At 38.6% G+C, this 26,622-nt stretch overlaps 1 protein-coding gene across 2 annotated transcripts in view; it reads right to left on the bottom strand.

Moving 5' to 3' along the window:
• LOC124799079 (organic cation transporter protein-like) overlaps nt 1-26,622 on the bottom strand; it is a 147,096-nt gene that overhangs the window by 32,807 nt on the left and 87,667 nt on the right. For both annotated transcript variants that reach the window (XM_047262628.1, XM_047262620.1), the window contains exons 2-3: nt 11,823-11,997; nt 4,089-4,317 (exon numbers count right to left, since the gene is read on the bottom strand). In XM_047262628.1, the coding sequence (XP_047118584.1) occupies nt 4,089-4,317; nt 11,823-11,965 (372 nt within the window). In that variant the 5' untranslated portion in view covers nt 11,966-11,997. The remainder of the gene's footprint in view (nt 1-4,088; nt 4,318-11,822; nt 11,998-26,622) is intronic.

Raw genomic sequence — 26,622 nt, 5'->3', positions numbered from 1 at the left:
TTTCATCCACATGCATTAGCTAGTTCTGACTGTTTCCTGCAGTAAGATGGATTGCATATTTATTAATTTAAAATATTAATCACTGACCACTCATTTCATAATGGTACATTCTATACCTCTCTAACTTTCATTTCCGTTTCATACTACAACATTCCAGCCTTAAATGACTTAAATCTCACCTTAAAAACCCTCATATTTTTTCAGCTGCTTCATTTATTGTCTCTGTTCCACATTACCTTACTAGTGAAATAACCAATGAATGAATATTAAAATTATATTGTGTCATGAAAATAATTACACCAGTATAGTCAAGGTGGACAGCAATAACGTTTGACAGCTAGTTAAACTTCTTTAAGAACAATGGTGTTTTTAATTTGCACAACACAAACTAAAATAACATGAAGCTTCAATTTTCGTGCAGGATCATTTCCAATTTATAGCACCTTGTACTTTCTCAATCAGGGACTGACAAATGCAGAATATCTGCAAGACCAATAAAATGTACAGACACTAACAGAGAGTCAAACTACTGGCTGCAGGACTGCTTTGTAGTGTCAATTACTTTCAATGTGTCTGTGATGAAAAATGACAGTACTTGAGAATGATACAAAATAGTACTCCATACTATAGCACCAGGCTGTCAAGTTATGTATGATATGTGACAAAAAACTCTTAATCTTCTTGCTACCTCCATACATGGACCTGCTGATCACCATCCAAAAGTCAAAGGGGTACTCCTCACTAACCATGATGCTCTACCACTCTGTATGGCTTTGTGGCCATAAAGCATGGAGCTAGTCATGATAAATCTGCTTACAGTACTAAAACTTGCAGCGTAGTGCATGGAGAGTATTAATGTTCATTGAATGGCAGTGCTTGGGTCAAACAGTGCTGAGGTCCTCCCTTTGAAAATTTCATAATGGTTTTCAAGTCCCTACATTTTTTACTGTATGTGTGTATGCCTTCCTCTGTTCATCGCTACACACTGTGGTAATGTATAGGGTGCCTCACGAAAGACACCCAAAAGGTACAGCGGGTCACGTGGGGCATTTGCCAGTTGTAGCCACTGCGTATGCAGTTTGTCACTATGCATAGTTCTCTTTTGAGTTTTTTGTCAAGGTTAATTGCTTAAAATATTGTTGCTAGATGTCATTATTGCAACTGCACTGAGTCTGGGGCTTCCCTGCACATTTATCACTCAGCCCAGTCAGACATCAACAACCCACACACGTTTTCTATATTGTGCAACTGAGTGTTTTGGCGGTTTGTTTTCAGTTTCCTGTTGAGTTTCCATTTGGTATGGTATACACAAAGGATCAATGAGTGTTTTTTGTGTTGAACTATGCAAAAACAGAATTATATGTGGAACGTCAGCTTGAATTCATACGAAAATTTCGTAGTGTGCATGTTCCCAATGATTTGATGATACGCATATTAGTGAAAATGAAGGCCTAGAGACCCTAGTGTTTTATCCGAAAATAAATTAGACAACATTGTGTGGGGGGCCTTAGAAAGAAGTCCAAGGAAATCTCTGCACTGTTTGACACTTCAGACTGGTGTGTCAAGAGCATCTGCTCACAGAGCTGTGCACAAACTGAAACTGAAACCATACAAAATAATGGTAGTGCATCAACCAAAGACCTCAGATACTGCTGCTCAATATTGTTATTGCAACTGGCTATTACAGTCTGTGCACGAGAGGGAAGTTGGTCCTGAGATGCTTTATTACGATTAAGAATGGCTGCATTTGTCATGGTATGTAAATTCTCAGAACAATAAATGTTAGAGCTCCAAAAATCTTCACAAATTACATCAAAAACTTCTGAATGATGTGAAAACAGGAGTGTGGTGTGTAATTAATGCAAGACAAATTATTGGACACATTATATTCTGACAGGTATGTGAACAATATACTGCCCCCCCCCCTTTTTTTGAGAACTAACATCAAACAAAAAGATGTACGGTTATTTCGTGAAGGACAAGGCAAGACCACACATTGCCAATGCTTCTGTGACAGGAATAGGAACTGTTTTTGATGATAAGGTAGTTGACTGACTGCCTCACATTCTACAGATCTAAATCCTCACTCTCTTAATCCGTGTGGTTTTTATCTTTTGGGAATGTTAAAAGACAAGGTGGATGAAAGCAATTCCCACCCACTTGAAGAGTTGGAAGACAGGGTTTGACTAGTCATTTCCCAGATTTTGGCAACCAAAATTCGTCGAGTGTTTGCTAATGTTTTTCAGGAGATGTCAGACTGCTCTTGCCACAGAGGGACATCATTCTGAGCACCTGCTGTAAACAAACATAAGCTTAAGTTAATCAGATGGAAACGTTGTTTACACTTCACTCAGTAGAAGTGCATGCGCAGCCGTCTACCGCCAGATTTGGGTCTGAGAGTCAGGCGGTCAGCAGGTGCGGTAGCAGCAGCTAGTGGCTGTGCCATGTGACTTGCAGACCCCTCCCAGGCATCTTTCGTGAGACACCTTGTATGTGTAACTGGTGAGACAATCTAGTCCGAGTCCAACATCTTGGAACCATATGAGGTGATTATTTTAAAACATATCTAATTGATTGCATTCCTTATTAACCTTCTGAAGCATAAAGCATTTCGTATTTTCATTAGCAATACAGTAATGGGTATTGCAACAGCAATCTTAAATTTATAACAACCAGCAAGTCCAGCAATAAGCTATTTTGCTTTGAAAACCACATGTGCACCTGGTTGGTTACACAGAATCATGTCAAGTCTGCTAATGTGGAATTTACTTCCATGTATGAAACATTCCAATTGACCCATCTGATACACTACTACTTTATTCTACTAAGTCAACTGTACATAACTGTGTTCAGAATTCAGTGGGACTATTAATCATTCTGGCTTTCTATTTAAAAAGAATTAATTCCATAGGGTGTATCTAATATCAATTTATCTATCATTTTCTTCAAATTTTCATATTTTTATCAGTTATACAGCAAATAATGACTACAAGCATTTGATAGAATCCTTACTGTTGACAATTCCTTCTCTGTTCAATGACTGGAGGACTTTTTGGGTCTGCTGAATAATGTTCCACAATTATCCAACTATGGCCGAGAGTAAAACAAGATAAATTTATCAAAATACGCTCCTGAATTTCAATGCCAAAGTTATCAAAGGCTTGCCAACAATTTGTGACTTTTCTAAACCATTACCTACTGTTGAAAATTGGCAACAACCTTTGTGAAAAGAGGAAACTGTTGGACTGACACTGATAGCGGCTTATGAATTCAGATACGTACTTCTGAAGTGTGAAGTCTGAGCATAAAGAATGTATTTATAGGCCTGTGCTTCCATAAATAACCAAACAAAATTGTAAAAAAAAAGAAGAAAATGAAGAGAAATAATGAGAAGTTGGAAAATCAATGAAAACATGTCAATACAACAGTGACAAACAGGAGTTTTATGCAGCTGTTTGATGACACAACGAAAATGAAAATGAGACCAAGAACAAATGCGCCAGTCTAGCTGACATGTGATACAGTTTTACACTGAATGAAAAACAGTTTTTAAGTGTTTTGTTTATACCTGTCCAATATAAAGTTTAGGTTATATGAACACTAGTCTTCCAAGAAAATGAAGCTTTCAATTCTATACTGAAATTATACATAAAGCTTTACTGCTCAGTGCTCAATATTTGTTTTCACAGCACTTCAAAACAAATTATTACCATTAGACAAGTTATGAAATTATAAAATTTCTTCATTTGTGGAATATTAAATACTCAATTGTCTTATTTTTTGTATTTTAAATAAAAGAATTCAATATTTGAACTGAATAGTGATTCTTGAAAGTGAAAGTTTTCAGCTCATATAATTGTTTTTTGAATGTTATATAATGATTTTGAAATTAAAATTTTTCAGTTGATATAATTGTTTTTGAATGTTATATTCTTTTAGACATTGTATGCACAAATTATCCTGTGATTGCAAACAGCATTAAACCCCATAAAATATTTAGGCAAACATAGTGACTGCATGTGATGAAGAACAAGAAAAGGACATTGTGCATACATGTCTAAAAGTGAGAGACTTTGCTCCTCGATCACCTCCACAATCGTGCTGCTCTTGTAAATGCTGTGGTCGTAGACCCAGGAATCGCATCTCACACTGCGGTTGGCAGGAATATTTGAGCTGAAATATTCCGTACTGAAGTTGGCATCAAGCCTCCTGCATGAGGACCACGCTTGTTGCTCACTGTCCCAAGGGTAGCTCATGTTTATTACGCCTTGAGGTAACTGATATGTAGCTGTTTCATTTTCAAAAGGCAACTGACATCTGAATAGAAACAACAACCCTTTATGTACAAATGCTTATCAAAGCTATGGAAAATATTTGATGTTTATAATTAGCACATATGGCTAATCGGTGATGGAGTTATAAGACGTAATCTGTAGGTCAGAAGAAGCCAATCTGTTGATGACAAACAGGTTTAAAATTTAAATTGCTAACATACTTAATTGTTCCATTATCAGTTGCCTCTCACAGTATGCTAGAAAATATTCCTGTTAACTGAAGACATAAATATTCCAGTAACATAATACAAGAAGTGTGGAGGCCTCTGAAAACATCTGTAGTTGTGTACTTATTTTGTATGTCTTATTATTTTTATGTGTAAAGCATTACATCTGAAGACCAAAATCAATCCTTATTTAACTATGGTTAGATCATTCCTGCGATACTCAGAAGCTATATGTTATATTGGTATGAATTAGCCTTGAAAAAAAAAATACACATACTTAAAACAAAGAGATGTTAAAAATATTGTATTTAGACAAGCATGGGATGAAGAAAAACAAAACATAGCATTCAGGCATAGTGTTGTCCTCAGCACTTACAACACAAATTTTTATTATACATGTCCACCTGTATGCAATATAAGTTAAATTTGACTGAAAAATGAAATATAACTTAGAAACAGACTTTGAATGTTGTCCTTTGCCTGACATTCTGAAAGCATTGCACAGAGTTCTAAGAAAGCAGTGGGAATAATGTGAAGTATTTTGCTTAAAAGAACAGGAAGCTGGACACCAGAAACTTTTGCCTCAGATCTGAAATAGTTTCCATGTACTACATATTAAATTATAAAGTGAACAAATGTGAACAACACTGAAACCACAGCAATTTATAGAAAACATACTGAATCTCAGAATTAATGACTTAACTTCAATTTAGATTAATAAGGGACAATTTTTATGTATATAAGCAACACTGCTGCAGAGAAACAGTCACATGCAGAGAAGAAAATCAAATTAAGTCACTCATATAAATTTCTATTACAATGGTGTATTCTTGTAACAGTTTTGAAGTAAGTTCTCTGAAAGCATACACAAAGCATTTATTATGGTATGTTTAGAAATCTTATGAAGACACCTGCTATCAAATGCCATTGCATGCACAATAAAAAGACGAATATGTTACCCCCACACAAAGCAGCTTGGCAACAATTGGTTTGGACATTTGTGAAGCAGAATAACTCAGAAGACCACAGTAATCAACAGTGCCAATGCAACACACAACACACATCACAGATGAGCAACATAATTAAACAAAATGCATCTTTCTTTACCAATTTTCACTGTGAGTTAGCTGAATGTAACCAGTAGTACATAAAAATATCAAAATTCCTCTCTTCTATAAACAGAAACAAGCCTGATGTTTTCCTGGATTAAGGGCATAAGATAATTCATTCCTTTGTAAATGTTAGTGGGTGCTGTTGTACAATTAAGAAATCACACACTATTAAAAATAACAGAACAAACATATTAAATAAAAACCTTTAAAGAAAAATCACATATAACAGCCTGCAAACACAAAACCCTAAATTATTCATAATAGGGTAGAAATCCAGTGGAATGCTGCAAGGCTGAATAAAAATCAAATACCACATATGTCCAACATGAAGCATGCACTTCCAGTTAAATAATTACTGCCATACAGTAAATATCAACTGTTTCAGGCACTGGAAAGGTAATGCAGGTAACTTCTTGTGATATGTTTTCCCAGATAGTAGTTCTGAAAATGTGGAAGTATATACATGCATATACAGTGCTTTGCTCCATATGAATAATCAGAAATTCTCACAGAGAAAAATTCTGTTCTACAAATGATTTTTCTGGAAATAAAACAAAAAAGTAATGCAGAACATTGAACTGCTTTGTATTAAATAAATCACCTTTAATATTATTCTGATAGTATTTATTCCTTGCTCTCTTTCAAAAATTAAGAAACTATTAACAAAAGAACAAATAAATGTAATACTATCTGATGAGCTGCAGCAAAGTCATGCATTGTTTCTAATTGTAATAATGATTAAATAAGCAGCTGAAATACAACTTTTTCTTGCAACAGGGAGTATTCAATTCAATTTTAGAATTTTTATATTTATTCAGTTCAAGGAGCAGCAAACATCCTAAAACAGTTCACACACATATTCATACATGTTTGTGTCAAAAATTGATAGTGAAGCTTTTTTCACAAATTGACAGACCATTGTAGTGTATGATGACATGTCTTCCATACAGAAACCTTAATTTGATTAAGTCGCATTTAGTTAGTTGCCCAGGTTATTTAAAACAGAAATATGAAGTTGTACATTACCAGCCCAAGAGTATGGAATATTTTGTTCAATAATGTGAGCCATATCATGGCCAATAGTTTGTTGATGTGATTAGTAATTTTGCTGAGTACATCTACTTAATCTCTTGATAGTACAAGTTTCTATTTGAGACTGTTGTATTACACACATGTACACACAGTCCCAGCAAACAGAAATCTTTTAAAGCTCAAAATGATGTGACAATCTCTAACAGTTTCCTTTTCTGTGTTTTTTTTATATATTTTATTTTTAATGTTCCATTACAGTCAATATACTTTTATTTGTCTACGTATGTGTATCAGATTTTCTGGTTCTTTGAATTGTAAATTTGCAATCGCTAATCGTATTAACAAAAATCATACAGTGTTCATAGCAGTACTATAATAAGGAAAATAAAATGTGTGAATTAAACTTATAATGAAAAATTACTGTGATATTCAACATCATCCCTATTAACAATGACTAAGATGGAGGACTTAAAGGCAGTCTGGACATCAGTCATAGTGAACAAAAGAATAAATAGCCTATATTTATTCATTCAGGTTCTGTCAGTGCAGTTTCCAACAAAAGTGGATATGAGAAATGAAATTTCTCAATGTAAAGCTTAAAAGCAAAATGGACCAACCAATGAAACGTAGCTTTCACAAGAGCAAAACAAGTGTTGAGTAAAAACAATGAAAAAGAAGTCATGGTTAGTTAAGACATGCGAGATAGATCAATGATTAAATGAAATAAAATTTGGGAGCAAGAGAGAGGAGTAGTGCATCCTGATTTTCTGAGAATCTAGAAGAGCAACAACTGAAGAGCTGAACCAACATGGGAGGAATAGCTATATCTCCAGATATTATGATTAGTTCTGATGTTGTATTGATGCTATATTTACTTGCATCAGTAACACTGCTAACTTGCAATTAATGTTACTTATTGCTTCTGCTGTAATATTTATAAAAATATGGAGAGTATGTCTCAGAAATTTTACAGTTTAAACTTGAAAATTGAAGAGTAGTAACTGGAGGCAACAGTTTTCTACAAAAATGCATTAAAATGTAAATTTCAGGGTATTACACATTTTTCTTCACAGTGACTGAATGGACAGATTATCACTGTCAATTATTTTACCCAGACTTAGTTACCTAAATCATGAATTCTTATTCAGATACTTTTAATTGAATGAAAAATCCCATGAGACTATTTTCATACAAAATGGCTGAAATTAGCAATCACAGCAAAAAGAACATAATAAAGTTTGAATTTAACACTAAACATTTCTTTTACAGTTCACTTTTATGTTACAATGATGCTCTCTTACTATACCGAATAATCCAGATGACTGAAGAATAAGAAAATAAAGTATGCAAAACATGTAAGCCTTGATGGATCTGTCAGCAAGAGGAAAGAAGTTTTTGTGGCCCAAGCAGAATTTAGTATGTTAAGGTTTGAAAAAAAGCTGGGATGGTAACAGGGACACACTTGATGAGGTGAATCTGACTTTCGTGACTAAGACTAAAATAAGCAGACTCAGGATCACAATGAGAAGTGACACTAAATGTGTACCATGACACACACACACACACACACACACACACACACACACACACACACACACCATATATTTCCACAGGTGCTTTAGATTTGTAATTGTTATTGGATTTTTTAATCTAATATTACCCGTACACTGTCCACATATGCTTTACATTTGCGTTATGGACCTAAAATTACAATATATAATGTTTTCATATTTATTTCATAGGAAGCTTAACATCACTATTTCTTTTTTGTCTGATTTTAGTTATGACCAGAGTGGTTACTTGTATTGATGTTGCTACTGCTCATCATCAGCTACATTGCCTAATTCACCACACACTGCAAACTGTATTTAAACAATCATCATGACTTTCTGACAGGTTTTTCTGGGGTTAAAACTGGACTTCTTTTGGGATTGGTACTCCATATTTTATGAATAAATTATATGTATTATTTTTCTGTGTACATTTGAGAATTACACTCTGTCCTTTGGGGAAACGAAATAGGACTGACAGTCATGAGATTATAAGTTGGAGATCAGCATTTTTAACAAGAATAGAAATACTACTTTCTGTTGTGAAAACACAGGACTTTCACTGTTTATAACAGTGCACAATGTTATCATTGTAAAATCAACAGTGACACAGACAGGTTTCCCCAAAGCTTATTACTATGTCAGTGGCCAGAAATATCTTTAATAAACTGCTGTAAATATACTTGCAAAAATGAGAAACATCACTGAATCTCCTACACCAAAGATGTTCTCTGTGAAAATTTGGAATACATTTTAGCAGGAACACCATTATATAACCTGAGTGTTAAGAAATAAAATTATAAAGCTCATCAGAACCAAAAACCTGAAACATAAAAGCAGAAAAAGGTAAAGAAATGAAGAACTTAATTTTTTAAAAAAATTTGAAAGTTAAAAAAAAAAAATATTAAAACAGGCTCCAAAAAAATTTTGCAGTGGGTGTTCGCTTCAGTCAGCTTAATTCATAGAAAAAAATTATTAACCATGTCAGCTCATATTACATTTAAAATTAATGAAACATTAATTACAGCACCTCAATGATTGTATACACTGATATTTTTCTCAATAAATGCCATTTCAACTACTCCTGTGAGCAGTTTTTGTATATATTACTACACTGGACAGCTTTTCTGTGTTATTCCATAAAAACTCAACATGCTTTGGCTCTGGAACTTTTATAGGGCCTTATCTACATACAAAAATATCTTAGGTACTCAATTTTATTCAATACTACTGGTATAACCATCCATTACAATAAAAATGCACATTACTGCCAAAGCAACTGTGATGAATAATATTTTGAATGAACATTTGTCACCTATAAGGTGATGGATACTGATCGCACTCATTTTTCATTTAAGGACTCTCAAAGATGTCTTTAAAAATTGCCCCTTGACAACACTAAGTAAACTGAGCTGTGTGTGTCAATCCAGAAACATGTGATATTCATGGTATTTCTGTATGAAATTACTTCCTGTGTCAATAACAGTCAGTATGGGTATCTGTCCTTGAGTACAGTGATTGCGACTCAGTGTTACATGCATACAGCACACAGTATGCAAATTTTATAGGAGCAAGACAGCACAGCAAAAGCGTATGAAAGACACTAGACATCCCAGATCATTTGGAGGGTGAAGGATGATGGCTCCAATACTGTCACTGAAGACCATTGTTTATCTCCAGAGAGTATGTGCCAATCAAGTGGTGGTGTTGTACTATGCCACTCCTGACAGCTTCATACACAGCCTCTGATATACTGCACTGCAGTGAGAGATCATCACAACATGTAGTGAAGTTCTGTGTGCCACAGATGGACAGACACCACACAAAGCAAGTAACTTACTACCCATGAGCCGAGCTATTCCAATTTGAGCTGAATACATGACAAAACTTAATATGTCAAGGTTGGATGTAGCAGGAAGACATGTAAGAAGAGTAGAATGGAGATGGACTTCACAAAAACATTCTACAATTGGTTATTTCATCAGATGCTAAAAAAATTAAAAACATGTAGAAATCAGACAGAGCAAGCAGATGAATTGATTAACCAAGGACTTTGGGAAACAGCATTATAAAATGCTAGAATGAGAACTTGGCAGTTAAAAGTTGTAATAAATATCACACACACTTTTCACATGAACATTTCAAGAGATTACATAATGTCAACTAGAAAGAAGACAATGAATGATAGCAGGACAATAATTACCGTTATAGAACAAAGAGGGGCAGAAAACACAAAGAAAACACTAAAACGCCATTTTTCCACGCCAAAGAAATATTTCACATGATGAATGCAATATCTGGCACTTGACAGGTCAGAATTGAGTGGTGGGAGAATAGATGTAATTTTATGAGTGAATAAATAATTTACAAAGTCAAGAGGTTAATGTAACCAGAGAATAAAGCCGTCCACTGCTAGGAAACAGATAGCAAGCATAAATGTCTAGAAGGTAATGACAGCGGACACACTGGAAGAATAAGCTGGAGCATTATATGATTATTTTATGGTTTCCGTATAAAATAAAAATATTGAGTGCATCCAGTTATTCAAGGCATTGTCAAAACTATAAAATGTGAATTCTGAGGAAAATATCTTTGGGATATATACTCTAGAAGTTGAGAATGTATTTTTCCAACATTGCTGATAAAATTGGTACAGCGCAGTGAGTGAGGGATTTATCTAACAATATTCGAGTTTGTTTCTGGTTGATCAACTTATCCACTGCTGCTAAAAAAGAGATCTTTACACATCAAAAGACACTGATGGTCTACTGCCTGAGAATGATGTTTGAGGAAAAATGCTTTCAAAAAGTAATTTGAGCAATGTACAAAGCCTTGGTTAAGGAAGACAGAAAAATGTTGCCTACAATGACAGATAGGAACTTACGTGTTATTTTAAATGTGTATTTTACTAGAACCTGCTTGGCTCAACAGAAACATGATGAGTGATTTTTTTAACAGCTTCTGTTGTCAGTGTAACTGATAAACAGTTCTTTAGTTTCCAGAATAGAGGAAATGCATCAACTGTCCAGTTACCTATTGTTCCCTTAGAACATGCCCATAAAATGTTCATACATATTATATAGAATATATAATACACTTAAGTAACAAAGTGTGATTTTTAAAGAATGTGTGTATCATAATTTTTGTTTTTATGCATTTGTTGGTCAGCTGCAGTAATGATTATGAAAGTCAGTATACTTTGCATACATGACAGTTTACACACTGTATCTGTAAAAATGTGCAAATTGGTGACAAACTAGTATTCACTGCTTGGGTGAGACCTAGGGAGGCCAAAAAAAATAGTATATTTTTTCTTTCCTTTTATTTCAATTAAAAATGAGTCTAAAGTGTCTCAATAATTATTCCAAAAGAGATCACACAGCAAGATAAGAAAATGTGCTTCTGTTCATGAATTGATCACAAACTTGTGGAAGTTTTCTCATCATGTTTACTCAAATAATACTATCAACAGAGTGAATCAGTTTGAACATTAATATTCTTTGGATTTAAAATTCAAAGAGTTGTGAAAAACTGTTGAATTGTCTCAATTACTTAGCTGCTGCTATCTTTACTATAGTTTATCTGAATTACTATACAGTTATCTCTATTAGGTTATAATACTCCTACCTGTGGTCCACTTTCGCCTGAAGGAAGACACCTCCCAACTTATGGAGGGCACTCACAATTGCTGTCAGGCACAGCAAAAAGTAAATACGCCGCTGGTAGCGGCCAAATTCTCCCAAGTATGGGAAGATGTCATCAAAAGCCATTTTTCACTGCCTTCTTGCTTTCCAATCTAAATCTAAAAATAAAAAGGTTTTGTCAGTATATTCTTAAACAAACAAAAATTTGCACTTTTGTACAAGGGTACAGAAGTATCTACCATAATAAAAGGCATTATATGAACTAAAAACAATCTTGTACTTTCAAACCTAAGGGGTTTCTTTGTAGGATACAAGGAATATAATATTTCTGTTTGTGTCCAAGCTGACAGTAAAGGTACTTGAATCACTGTGTAATATATTAATGAAATAATATCTCACGGTTGGAAGTTTGGAAACTTAAAGAATAAGCAAAACAAGTTTTACTTCACAGTATTAGATATCTTGTGACAAAATACGGTATCATAGAAATCATCATATCTCAAACTTTCATTATTCAAGCAAAAGAATCACTATAAACATTTTTTAATTAGATTAACTGTTTAAATCTAGAAGCAGAGAATGATGGTGTAGTGTACATTTGTATCTTTTGTGCAAAAAAAAAGTGCTGTAAACTACACTCACGTGACATGGGAAGAATGGTAAACACCCTATTGCTTTTTTAGTGTTCTTAAGAAGAATACTTACACATGTACTTTCTTTAGATTTAATCACAGTTTTAACTGAAAAAAACTATGTATAACTGTGTATGTGATAATTTGCCTAAAAATCTAATTTGCTTACAGCCTTTTTTTATGTTGGCTCCTGGGTATTTGTGACAGATACACAGTTTATAATCATCACATTAATTTATGTTCTCTCATCTCATCTTCTCATAATAATGACTTGTCCCAAATCAAATTGTATCTATACACAGAAATGATGAAGAGGATCAATAAAACAATAAAATACAAATACAATAACTGCAAGGGGGGCTAGAGAGCCTATGGCACTATAAGTTTTCTAACGGCTTAATTTGGTACTGGAGGGACGTGTAGGCTGTAAAAGTTTTAAAAATACCATCTTCACTACAGCCAGCAGGTTCATATGGATGGAAGGTCACCCCTAATCCCCCACCAACTCTCAGGGAGGAAAAAACGGTATGTATAATTTGGTATTTTTCCATCAAGAAAATTATGTAAAAGTCGGTATTATGTAGTTTTTGACATGGTTGGAAATGAAATGGAACTTTTTATGGCTACTTGGAAGTAAGAATTCATCTTCCAAAATATTAAAAATGCCCCATACCCTCAGGTCTAGGCCCTCCCCTACAAAATATCATATGGCCACTCTTGCACGGATACATGTTGCTGTAGTTAATCAGAGATGAAGAAGTCTGCACTCAATTGGGTACAGTGGTGAGCTGCATCAAGGCAGTCTTCAGACTGAAGACTGCAACTGCAACAACAACGGTGGGAAGTCGCATGTACCATCTTTCTGTGGAACGTGTTAACCTAGTTGTGTGTGGTATCATATTTCAACAGTCTGTGTGATGTATTTTTTGAAGTGGACGCTGGGTTGTTGTTGTTCTGGTCTTCGGTCTTGAGACTGGTTTGATGCAGTTCTCCATGCTACTCTATCCTGTGCAAGCTCCTTCATCTCCCAGTACTTAGTGCAACCTACATCCTTCTGAATCTGCTTACTGTAATCATCTCTTGGTCTCCCTCTATGATTTTTACCCTCCACGCTGCCCTCCAATGTTAAATTTGTGATCCCTTGATGCCTCAGAACATGTCCTACCAACCGGTCCCTTCTTCTTGTCAAGTTGCGCCACAAACTCCTCTTCTCCCCAATTCTATTCAATACCTCCTCATTAGTTACGTGATCCACCCATCTAATCTTCAGCATTCTTCTGTAGCACCACATTTTGAAAGCTTATATTCTCTTCTTGTCCAAACTATTTATTGTCCATGTTTCACTTCCATACATGGCTACACTCCATACAAACACTTTCAGAAACGACTTCCTGATACTTAAATCTATACTCGATGTTTACAAATTTCTCTTCCTCAGAAACACTTTCCTTGCCATTGCTAGTCCACATTTTATATCCTCTCTACTTCGACCATCATCAGTTATTTTGCTCCCCAAATAGCAGAACTCCTTTAACTACTTTAAGTGTCTCATTTCCTAATCTAATTCCCTCAGCATCACCCGACTTAATTCGACTACATTCCATTATCCTCATTTTGCTTTTGTTGATGTTCATCTTACATCCTCCTTTCAAGACAATGTCCATTCGAAGTCCTTTGCTGTCTCTGACAGAATTACAATGTCATCAGCGAACCTTAAAGTTTTTATTTCTTCTCCATGGATTTTAATACCTATTACGAATTTTTCTTTTGTTTCTTTTACTGCTTGCTCGATATAGATTAAATAACATCAGGGAGAGGATACAACCCTGTCTTACTCCCTTCCCAACCGCTGCTTCCCTTTCATGCCCCTCGACTCTTATAACTGCAATCTGGTTCCTGTACAAATTGTAAATAGCCTTTCGCTCCCCGTATTTTACCCCTGCCACCTTTAGAATTTGAAAGAGAGTATTCCAGTCAACATTGTCAAAAGCTTTCTCTAAGTCTACAAATGCTAGAAATGTAGGTTTGCCTTTCCTTAATCTATTTTATAAGATAAGTTGTAGGGTCAGTATTGCCTCACGTGTTCCAACATTTCTACGGAATCCAAACTGATCTTCCCCGAGGTCGGCTTCTACCAGTTTTCCATTCGTCTGTAAAGATTTCATATTTTGCAGCCATGGCTTATTAAACTGATAGTTCACTAATTTTCACATCTGTCAACACCTGCTTTCTTTGGGATTGGAATTATTATATTCTTCTTGAAGTCTGAGGGTATTTCACCTGTCTTATACATCTTGCTCACCAGATGGTAGAGTTTTGTCAGGATTGGCTCTCCTAGGGCCGTCAGTAGTTCTAATGGAATGTTGTCTACTTCCGGGGCCTTGTTTCGTCTCAGGTCTTTCAGTACTCTGTCAAACTCTTCACGCAGTATCGTATCTCCTATTTCATCTTCATCTACACCCTCTTCCATTTCCATTTTTGAGACGTTTGGATTCCTTTTTGCCTGCTTCATTTACTGCATTTTTATATTTTCTCCTTTCATCAATTAAATTCAATATTTCTTCTGTTGCCCAAGGATTTCTAAATGCCCTCATCTTTTTACCTACTTGATCCTCTGCTGCCTTCACTACTTCATCTCTCAGAGCCACCCATTCTTCTTCTACTTTATTTCTTTCCCCTATTCCTGTCAATTGTTCCCTTATGCTCTCCCTGAAAATCTGTACAACCTCTGGTTCTTTCAGTTTATGCAGGTCCCATCTTCTTAAATTCCCACCTTTTTGCAGTTTCTTCAGTTTTAATCTGCAGTTCATGATCATTAGATTGTGGCCAGAGTCCACATCTGCCCCTGGAAATGTCTTACAATTTAAAACCTGGTTCCTAAATCTCTGTCTTACCATTATATAATCTATCTGATACCTTTTTGTATCTCCAGGATTCTTCCATGTATACAACCTTCTTTTATGATTCTTGAACCAAGTGTTAGCTATAATTAAGTTATGCTCTATGCAAAATTCTTCCAGACAGCTTCCTCTTTCATTTCTTACCCCCAATCCATATTCACCTACTACGTTTCCTTCTCTCCATTTTCCTACTCTCGAATTCCAGTCACCCATGACTGTTAAATTTTCGTTGCCCTTCACTACCTGAATAATTTCTTTTATCTCATCATACATTTCATCAATTTCTTCACCATCTGCAGAGTTAGTTGACATATATACTTGTACTATTGTAGTAGGCATGGGCTTCGTGTCTATCTTGGCCACATTAATGAGTTCACTATGCTGTTTGTAGTAGCTTACCCGCACTTGTATTTTTTTATTCATTATTAAACCTACTCCTGAATTACCCCTGTTTGATTTTGTAATTATAGCCCTGTATTCACCTGACCAAAAGTCTTGTTCCTCCTGCCACCGAACTTCACTAATTCCCACTATATCTAACTTCAACCTATCCATTACCATTTTTAAATTTTCTAATCTACCTGCCCAATTACGGGATCCGACATTCCACTCTCCAATCCACAAAATGCCAGTTTTCTTTCTCCTGATAGCGACGTCCTCTTGAGTAGTCCCTGCCCGGAGATCCGAATGAGGGACCATTTTACCTCCAGAATATTTTACCCAAGAGGACGCCATCATCATTTAACCATACAATAAAGCTGCATGCCCTCGGGAAAAATTACAGCTGTAGTTCCGCTTGCTTTCAGCCGTTTGCAGTACCAGCACAGCAAGGCCGTTTTGGTTAGTGTTACAAGACCAGATCAGTCAATCATCCAGACTGTTGCCCCTGCAACTACTGAAAAGGCTGCTGCCCCTCTTCAGGAACACCATGTTTGTCTGGTCTCCCCTCCGTTGTGGTTGCACCTACGGTACGGTCATCTGTATCACTGAGGCACGCAAGCCTTCGCACCAACGGGAAGGTCCATGGGGAGGGGGAGGAGTTAACATCGCAGCCCCGGGAATTTTATGAGACTGCCATTCGCCGCCTTGTGTCACAGTAGGACAAGTGTCTCAACAGCCAGGGTCAATACTTCTAACAACAGGTACTGGTTTCTATAATTATGTCTCTGGCTCGTTTCTTTTTGAATGCCCCTTATATCTCCTAGGTACCGGCACCTGATTTGGTCCTGACGCCTATCCACCACAAAGGGATTATAGTTGTTTTTATATTCCACGATCGGTAATCTCAGTATCTACCATTTCGACGTTTGTACGATGATTGGAAGGAGGGCCCGTGTTACGATCTTACGCAGTGAAACAATTTTGGATGACCGAATTAAGTATTCCGGCCTTCTCTCTTATCTTGTTTCGGTACCGAAATGGTCACTGAGTGAATGAATAGATGATTTTGATCAACTTACTCATTTCACATATGTGCAAAACCTTTTAGGTATTTTACGCATATCGGTTGACAAAAGTTTAACTTTCAAAGTCATTGAACATTTCTCTCATTGCTCTCCTTACGCTCATTTTCGTTTCGTTCAGTTTGTGTGTGTGTGTGTGTGTGTGTGTGTGTGTGTGTGTGTGTGTGTGTGTGTGTGTGTGTGTGAGCTAGATTTTCACTTTTCTTGAATCTGAGATGAAGATTTCTTCGGTTACGTAATAGTTTTCTAACACGGCTATTAGTCCATGGTGGATCTTTCCCATGCCATAAAACTTTACTCGAAACACACTTGTCTAGGTCATGTTGCACAATGCCTTTGATTTTTTTTCCATTTAATCTTCACATCTTCGTCCTCATCACGGCTGACGCTGACTGCTCAGATACTCTGAAATTTGTATCCTGTCACTCTCGCTAAGCAAAAATATCTTCCTGCCTTTCTTAACGTCCTTTGTAAGACGCTTTGTCATAAATACCTGTACAAATGTTCCTCTACAGTAAGCACTATACAGTGCCGACAAATGTGTGCGCATGTCCTTCCACTTCTAGTGTTGTCTTAAGCGCAAAAAGGGGATTACACACTAACCGAGGGAAACACTCCTATGCTGTGAAACCAGTTCCTCTGTACCTCACCGCTAGCACTACACATGCCAGCAGGTAACGTTCTCCATGCATTCGCCAAAATCAAAGTCTTCCATCAGGGTACAGTGTGAGTCATCACTCCAAATCACCTGCTTCCAGTCATTTACTGTCCAGTGGCGTCACTGCTCCACTTCAAGCGTTGCTTAGCATTGACTGCAGAAATGTGTGGTTTATGAACAGCTGTCGACCACTGTACCCCACTCTAACTCCACATGCAAGTAAAAACGCTAGCTAGGCTGCTGGTACCACTTTCGAATTCCTGAGAGATTCCTTCCGTTGATTTCTTGCGGTTTTTTACAACCACTCTCCACAATGCTCGACACTCCCCGTCCGTCAACTTTAGAAGTGTTGAATTGTCTGTGATGGATTTGTTACGCAGGTGACAGCCAAAGACTATTGCACGTCCGAAGTCACTGAGCTCTCCTAACCGATCCCTTCTGCTGTTAAGTGTTTCTCCACTCACAACATAATACTCCCCACCTCCTTTTATACTGCTGGTGGGTCCGCCTCTCGTGGCATATAGTGCCTAATTCAGTCTAGCCTGTATCGTCCCTACTAGTATCAGAAGCGGAATGGCAGTCACGAAGGCAAAAATTAAATCGTTTACTCCTATGGCCCACCCCCTTTTTGTGTGCCAACCTGTTCGAGCAGTAGCTTCCTGCACAAAACAGGAAGTCTCAGAGTACAGAAGTGACAAAAAAAAATCTCCGAGGTTGGGCTAAACTTTGTAAGGGAAGAACTTCCCTAGGACACAGACGACGGTTTGAAAAAGCTACGTTCAGGAGTCGGAGGAACAGGAAGTACTGTGAATAGATGGGGACTATTAGACGAACCGGTGCTGTGCGACTGTGGCCACTACTCGTCTTACGCAGTGCGAACTATGCCCAAGCACCTGCACTGTAGAGCAGCTCATGAAGGCTATCACAAATTCGGTGTCTCTAGCCAGATCTGATCCAATATTTCTTAGCCATGCAAAGCTACATGTCACACAGGTTTTTATACACAGATTTTTATTTTAAAAATTTTTGCTCACTAATTTCGTGTTGTTGGTTGTTATATATAGTGTTTGGTGCTTCTGATACGATTAAAAGTTGGGAAGTAAAGGAATGAGAGACATTCCAAATGAACATATTGGATCAACTAGTTGATGATGTGAGTTCCTATGAATAATATATGCCGAGTGATCTAAAATAATATATGCCGAGTGATCTAAATTGGAGCGCACATATTAAAGTTTTTACTGATAAACTGTCATCAATCTATTACACGCTGTGATGTCCTTAGGTTAGTTAGGTTTAAGTAGCTCTGAGTCTAGGGGACTGGTGACCTCAGATGTTAAGTCCCATAGTGCTCAGAGCCATTTTCTTTTCCCTACGCTAACGATATGAGCCTTACACACACACACACACACACACACACACACACACACACACACAAATTATATATATCTCGCAACATCACATCACAGAGCAAGAAACTGCAATAACATTTACCTGCCACATGCCAAAACGTTGGGTCTATCACTTGTGTCCTACATGTACAACACAACCAGTCACTTTACTAACAACGTCAAGTTGATCAAGAAAGCCTTTAAAACAACTGAAATCATTTCTGATGCACCAGAGTTAATATTCGGTAAATAAATTCCTCATCGAATAAAGAGGAATTTTATAATGTAGAATTAGCAGACATATCGTAGCAGTCAGGTGTGCGATAAATTGTATGAATTATATGTAGTGCATGATACAGTGTATGAAAATAGTCATTTGCATTTACGATCAAACTTAACCCCACACTCACAATATATTGCTCGTCTCCTCTGTGTTTTCTGTTAACTTGTCATACATCTGTATAAGTTCTCACAGCGAAACGCGTCAGTCAGCAGTCAGTCAGGTGATGATGATAGTCATAGCTACTACACCAATTTACTGAAATCCGTATAATTGTACCGATTGGTGGGTATCTGAGCTTATATTGTGGAATATGTCAACGATTGCAAAGGTCGAGTCGCTAGCACAAATTCTTTTTTCATTCTGTATATTGAGTTACATCTCGTCTATTTAATGAGTTGCACGACTCCGCGGAGTCAGGTAGGAGGGAAAGCGAGTCTCTAGGGGTAAAAGCAGCAACCGCATTTATCGCTTAAACAACTGATTTTCGAGTATACCGGTTTTTTCCATCTCTAATTTAACGGACAGTTAAAACCGCTCAGAATAATCGATATCTGAAGCAACCGATTTTCGGTTTTTTATTTCTATTATTCTGAGCAATAAACGTCGACATCGAACGAAGATTTAAAAATTCAAAATTTCCCTCAGTCTCTTGCACTGTATGTTCCAAGATATGTAGAACCAGTATGTCAAAATAAAATACGTAACTAAAAGAAAGCTTAAGTCTTTTCACTGTTCGCTACTTTTCTCGAAAAGTAATAAGGGCTTGAATACCACAAAAAATTCAGCAGTTTTCTCCTAATGCTTCTAATTTTTTAAATTGTGCTAAGAAATCGTGTTGTAACAGAAGATTGTATGGTCACTGTTTTGGAATTACGAACATTCAGTGCTTAAGGTGGAGACTTAAGCTGGAAACTATTTTTCGTTTTAAGTTTTCCGATTCCAATGGCTGCAAAATTTGTAGACACAGCCAGATCACTTACTTTCTGTTTTTATTAAAAATTAGGAATGATTTGTTAAGTTTTTAAATTATTACTGTTGGTGTAACTTCCTTGCCCTTATTATTTCAAAGAAGTGACATAAGTAATAAGCCTTAGTCTATAATTTGTAGCTTTCTTTTTCTTTTATTATTTCAAATGAAAAATCCATTTTAGTAATCCGAATGCAACTGATTTTCTATTGACAAAACCAAAAATGTTCTTTCAGAATATTCAAATGAACAACTTAGTAGATAAAATATTGATTTTACAGGACAAATGACTAGTTAAAATTTCAATCATTAATTAATCAATCCACTGGTAAATTTTTATTTTGTCCAATCTGTTCATAAATACTCATTCTATGAAGTGTTGATATGTAAGTTGACTTCATCAATATCGTTCAAAGATGATACTAGTCTTTCAGAGCCCACAGAACTTATTACCAAACTTGCTTTTTTTAAAAAAAGTTTTATTTGAAAACGAAACATTTTAGCACCATTGCTATGGCAAACTGATGTGTCAGTTTTACACTTGGTTATCAGTATTAAATAAACATATCTGTTATACCTGAGACCTAACAAATACCGAAAAATACCGATTGTCCATAATTAAAATATCGGTATCGGTTTTAACCGGTCGGTTTTTCCCATCCATAGGGTAATGGCGAATTCTTAAGGAAAAGTCGATACAAGTATGAGGGCATTGGCTCGACCGCCCCCAACAGGTAACCTACACGGAACACGCTGTTGTGCTAGCCAGACACGCCCACGCAAAATTCTTCAAAATTGCACCCCCGCGGTGTGCAGTCGGTGACTCCTCCTAAAAAGCTCAGTATGAGGGACAATGACAAGTGTCCGAGCTAATAAGTTGTTTTACCGCTCGGAATCTCTGCTCAAAGGGCATCCTGGTTCCGTGTTATTCGCCGTCCGGCCTTCCAAGAAAACTTGCCCGAATGGCCAAGGAATAACCATGTAACGTATTCACATGGAAAGCTATGCGGCGGTCATTGTTAAAGTTGTCTCTTTTCAGGCTTGTGGGGGAAGTTTGGCGGCATCCGGACGCCACTCCACATTGACTACAAATTACTCTCGCAACGCGGGAAGGCAGCTCATTGGTTAAAAAATCATCATCTGGAAGGGAGTTTGGAACTCTAGTTCTCAAAATGTCATGCACAGAAAGGTAGGTCATTGGGGTGACTAAAATGATATCTACTAGATGGGGTATTGGTGCACAATTTGGAAAATTCACATTGGTTAATCATTGGCTCAGTCGTTCCCATTGGTCGAAGCTCAATTGCACAGATCTTGTGCGAAGCGAGACAGACTTGACTGAGAGCCATAGCAAGAGCTGCAACTTGCTATCTCGAGTCACCTCATCATGTCATCGCTGACCACTTGCTGCCACCGGTAAGCTGCAGCAGATGCAGGTCTTAACTCCGTGTAATTCCTGGTGAGAGCGGCTTGCATGTGGGTCATCACAGGAGGATCACAATTAGGTCTTTTCATTGGTTACGCTATATACGTTTAGGCAGCACCGTTAAATCTAGTCTCGAAGCTGACGGCTCATCCACGACTGAGCTCTTCTAGGCATTCGCACGTGTAATCTACACCTTGTTTGATCAGAACAATCATTTCGCGTCCAGTCGTTGAGATGGTGGTCACACACATCTTCCCTATACCTTGTAGGCCTTGCCAAGCCAATCTACACTGAGGTAACAAAAGTCATGGGATAGCGATACGTACGTATACAGATGGCGGTACGAACGCGTACACAAGGTATAAAAGAAAGGGCAGTGCATCCGCGGAGCTGTTAGTTGGTTTAAAAGTGGGTGGTGGTGGGGTGGGGGGGGGGGGGGGGGGGGGGGGGGGGTAGGGGAAGGGACCAAACTGCGTGGTCATTGGTCCCTTGCTCCGAATAAAACAAAGCCTCAAGAGTGAGAATCAAACATACGATACGTATAAGATAGAACAGAAAGAAAGGAAAAACCACAAGAAAGAAGGAAAGGCAACGAACACTAGAAGGAACAAATGAGGACAAGAAAACAACACAGAGACGCAAGAAATAGAAGAGAGTAAAACAAGAAAGCAGATTACAGTGGCTGGCCGACGACGAAAATAAAAAGGAGAAGCCAGCCACTCTGCAACACATTAAAACCTCCACCCTAAAAGCACTAGGTGGAGGGCACAGAGGGACAAAGGACATGCGCTAAAACTCAGATCAAATGATAACAACCCCCCCCCCCCCCCTCACGAATAAAACGTAAAAACTAGATCAGCCACTGCAGCGTTGTCAGATAAAGTGAGCGGCAACGAGTCCGGTAACCCAAGATTTCATCGCTGGGTAGTCAAAGTGGGACAATGCACCATAATATGGGCCACTGTCAACCGGGCGCCGCACCTACACCCCAGGCGGGTCTTCACGGGGCAAGAGGTAGCCATGGGGCGCCCAAGCGTGGCCAACGCGGAGCCGGCAGAGGACAACTGATACCGTGCGAGAGGCCCACATGGAAGACTTCCACACATTCGAAGTCTCCTTAATGACACGCAGTTTGTTGTGTATACTGTTATGCTATTCCGTCTCCCACAGCCGAAAAACCCTGCGGCGTAAGTCAGAACGCAGGTCAGGTTCACAGATGCCCATCTCCAGAAGCGGTTTCCGCGTAGCCTGTTTGCCCAGCCTGTCAGCAAGTTCGTTGCCCTGGATGCCGACGTGTCCTGGGGTCCACACAAACACCACTGAACGACGGGACCGGTCCAGGGCATAGATGGGCTCCAGGGTGGACGCCACCAAAGGATGGCGAGGGTAGCACTGGTCGGCAGCTTGTAGGCTGCTCAAGGAGTCACAGAAGAAACGATTCCTAGGGGCATGAAATGATATACTGAAGAGCACGAGACATGGCCACCAGGTTTGCAGTGAATACACTGCAGCCATTGGGCAAGAAATGCTGTTCAATATGGCCTCTGTGGACAAAGGCGGAGCTGTCATTTGAACTCAGGTGAAAAGGTTTCCGACATGATCATGGCCACAAACGGGAATTAACAAACTTTGAACGCAAGATGGCAGTTAGAGCTAGACGCTTGCGACATTCCATTTCGGAAATTGTTAGGGAATTCAATACTCCGAGATCCGCTGCGTCAAAAGCGTGCGGAGACTACCACATTTCAGGCGTTACCTCTCACCACGGACAACGTGGCCGACGGCCTTCACTTAACGACCGAGAACAGCGGGGCTCGCATAGAGTTGTCTGTGCTAACAGACACGCAACACTGTGTGAAATAACCGCAGATATTAATGTGGGATGTACGACGACCGTATCCGTTAGGATAGTGCAGTGAAATTTGGCGCTAATGGGCTATGGAAAGCAGACGACCAATGCAAGTGTCTTTGCTAACAGTACGATATCGCCTGCAGCGCCTCTCTTGGGCTTGTGACCATATCGATTGGACCCTACACAATTGGAAAACAGTGGCCTGGTCGCAGGAGTTCCGATTTCAGTTGGTATGAACTGATGGTTGGGTGGGTTCGAGTACGGCGCAGATCCCATGAAGCCATGGACACAGGTTGTCGACAAGGCTCTGTGCAATCTGATGGTGATTCCATAATGTTGTGGGTTGTGTTTACATGGAATGGACTGCGTCATTGATAGGAAATGGTTATGTTCGGCTCCTTGGAGACCATTTGCAGCAATTGATAGACTTAATGTTCCCAAATAACGATAGAATTTTTGTGGATGACAATGCGCCATGTCACAGGACCACAGTTATTTGCGATTGGTTTGAAGAATATTGTGCATAACTCGAGCGAATAATCTGGCCACTGGGATGTCCGGACATGAATCCCAGCGAACATTTATGGGACATAATCTAGAGGTCAGTTTGTGCATAAATTCCTGCACTGGAAATACTTCCGCAATTATTGAGAGAGCTATAGAGGCAGCATGGCTCAATATTTCTCAAAGGGACTTCCAACGACTTCTTGTGTCCCTGTCTCGTCGAGTTGCTGCGCTAGCACTTGATATTTTTAAAAATATCGGGTGTCCAATACATCGATATTTAAAAAAGTATTATATAGCTCTCCGTATATCAATAAAGCGTATCGATATATCGAAAATAACTGACCTACCTGCCTATAAAATTATCGGCTGCACATTGTAAATATACTGCCCGTGTAAGATATTTAAGTATCGATTTATTATTAGACATTCTGTACATCAACAAGCTAGCTGCCTCCTTATCCCCCTTAGAGCAAGAATTGAAAGGAACACTGTGCATGTTCTCGTTGGCGACAGTCACTGCATGTAAGTGACACAATAACATGTGTCCGTTGGGTCCGTCGCTCGGTTTCATCACATATTGGATTTCTCTGAAACACAGTATGTCGACTTCCCTGGTTTTTTCAACGCCAGCGACAGTGTTCTAGTGCCAAAACTGCATGGTGTGGTTAAATGTTGCAGTCTTGGTAGCGCCGAGCGCAGATTACGTCAGCATATCCCCTCATACGCCTCCAGCCACCGTAAAGGCCTATATTCTCTTTTACATTGTGGTCATCTTTTTCAGCAACTGTTTTCGAACGATACCGATGCGCAGGAACAGCACGCTAGTTGCGTCAAAGATTGTTTTTAACGCAACTGGTGTGCTATTTCTCCACATCGCAAATCTTATGCCATTCACACCCCGCCAACCCCCCCCCCCCCCCCCCCCCCCAGTTCAATGGCGCTTCTTCTTTGTCCCACCTGTACTTGTTTCACACAATGAAAGAAGATTGGACGTAAATGGAGCTCGAAAAGTAGTACGGCTCCTTCACACAGTGAAAGTAAAATTATGTTCTAGTACAATTTCAAAGGAACAATTTCAAATATTTACCGAAAATTGCGAAAAAATATAAAACTACCGCGTTTCGATATCGCTATTTCGATATCGATATATCGGGTAAAATATAGCGTCAAAATCTATCGACATTTCTATAAAATACAAAAATATATCGATATTTTATCAACAACCCTATGCTGCACCACGCCGCGCAAGAAGGACGTCCAACACGACATTAGGAGGAATCCCATGACTTGTCACCTCAGGGTAATATTGAGTTAAATTGTGTCTACATCAATGTTTGTCATCTTTTTTTTTTTTTGCAACACTGTTATTCTTGTTAAAGCGTTGTCTTTCCCTTTTTTTCACGTATGCGCCTGCAAAGACTGAATACAATTGGGTTAATTTCGACCAAGAGTTTTAATTCAATCAATTAATAATCCATTATTTTGTAAGAACCGGCACCCACGACTGCTTTACGAGAGCAAAATATTTCTCATTATTCAATCCACTGCGCGACAAATCGATTGCCGCGCGGGATTAGCCGAGCGGTCTCGGACGCTGCAGTCATGGACTGTGCGGCTGGTCCCGGCGGAGGTTCGAGTCCTCCCACGGGCGTGGATGTGTGTGTTTGTCCTTAGGATAATTTAGGTTAAGTAGTATGTAAGCTTAGGACTGATGACCTTAGCAGTTAAGTCCCGTAAGATTTCACACACACACACACACACACACACACATTGCGCATCCGAGTTCATGGGAAGTAATCTGTCCCTCAGTCGATCCAACCGGAACAGATTATCAAAACGACCGAAAGGTTGGTTAGGTTGAGTTAGCGTCTTGCAACAGGACCAAAACAAGATGAAAAATAAATAAATATGTTATTACAGGGTTGCCATGGCAGTAAAGCCGTACGGCCGCTGCACGCAGCAACCAGCAGGCGGGAATCCTCTGGGAGCCGGAAGGCTCAAGGACTCGTGAATGCCACGGCTGACGACCACATGTTAGCGTTCGTCGAACGTAGCTGGTACTGTGAAAGGTCCATTATCACAAAGCATAATAGGTAGTTTAGGCCAATAATTCCGCAGGGGCGGGGAAAGAGTTGGCTTGCCAGTAACATAGCCATTTTTTTTTCATCAATCTTCTGATTGGTTTGATGCGGCCAGGTGGTAGTCGTGAGAAAATAGTGCCGAGTTCATTGTGAAGACCGGAGTACAAGTGCAGCGCACGTCGCCCTTCGATGTCGATCTACAGCTACATCTATACTCCGCAAACCACTGTTTAGTGCTCGACAGGCGGTTCTTCCCTTTGTACCAGTTATTACGACTTCTTCCCGTTCCATTCACGTGTGGAGTGTGAGAAGATCCTGTTAAACACCTCTGCGGGCGCTGTAACTACTCTAACAAACCATTGATCGATCATTCGTACTGCCCTTCTCTGTACACGTTGAATATTCCCAGTGCTGTATTAGCCACGTAGCAAGATTTAGCAAATGCTTGGGTCCCGCGCATTACAAGCGCCGCACCTGGGTGTACAAAAAAAGAAAAGTTAGGTATCAATGAGACTCTAGATGCTGTCCAACAGAAGAATGATGGTGTCCAAATCTACAAAGAGTAGTAACAGTTTCAACTCACTTCTAAAAGTGTGCGTCGACCACACCTTACGTTGGCGAAC

The sequence above is a fragment of the Schistocerca piceifrons genome, chromosome 1, assembly GCF_021461385.2.
Source record: "Schistocerca piceifrons isolate TAMUIC-IGC-003096 chromosome 1, iqSchPice1.1, whole genome shotgun sequence".
NCBI classification, from domain to species: Eukaryota; Metazoa; Arthropoda; class Insecta; order Orthoptera; family Acrididae; genus Schistocerca; species Schistocerca piceifrons.
This window is presented reverse-complemented; position numbering and strand designations above follow the sequence as displayed.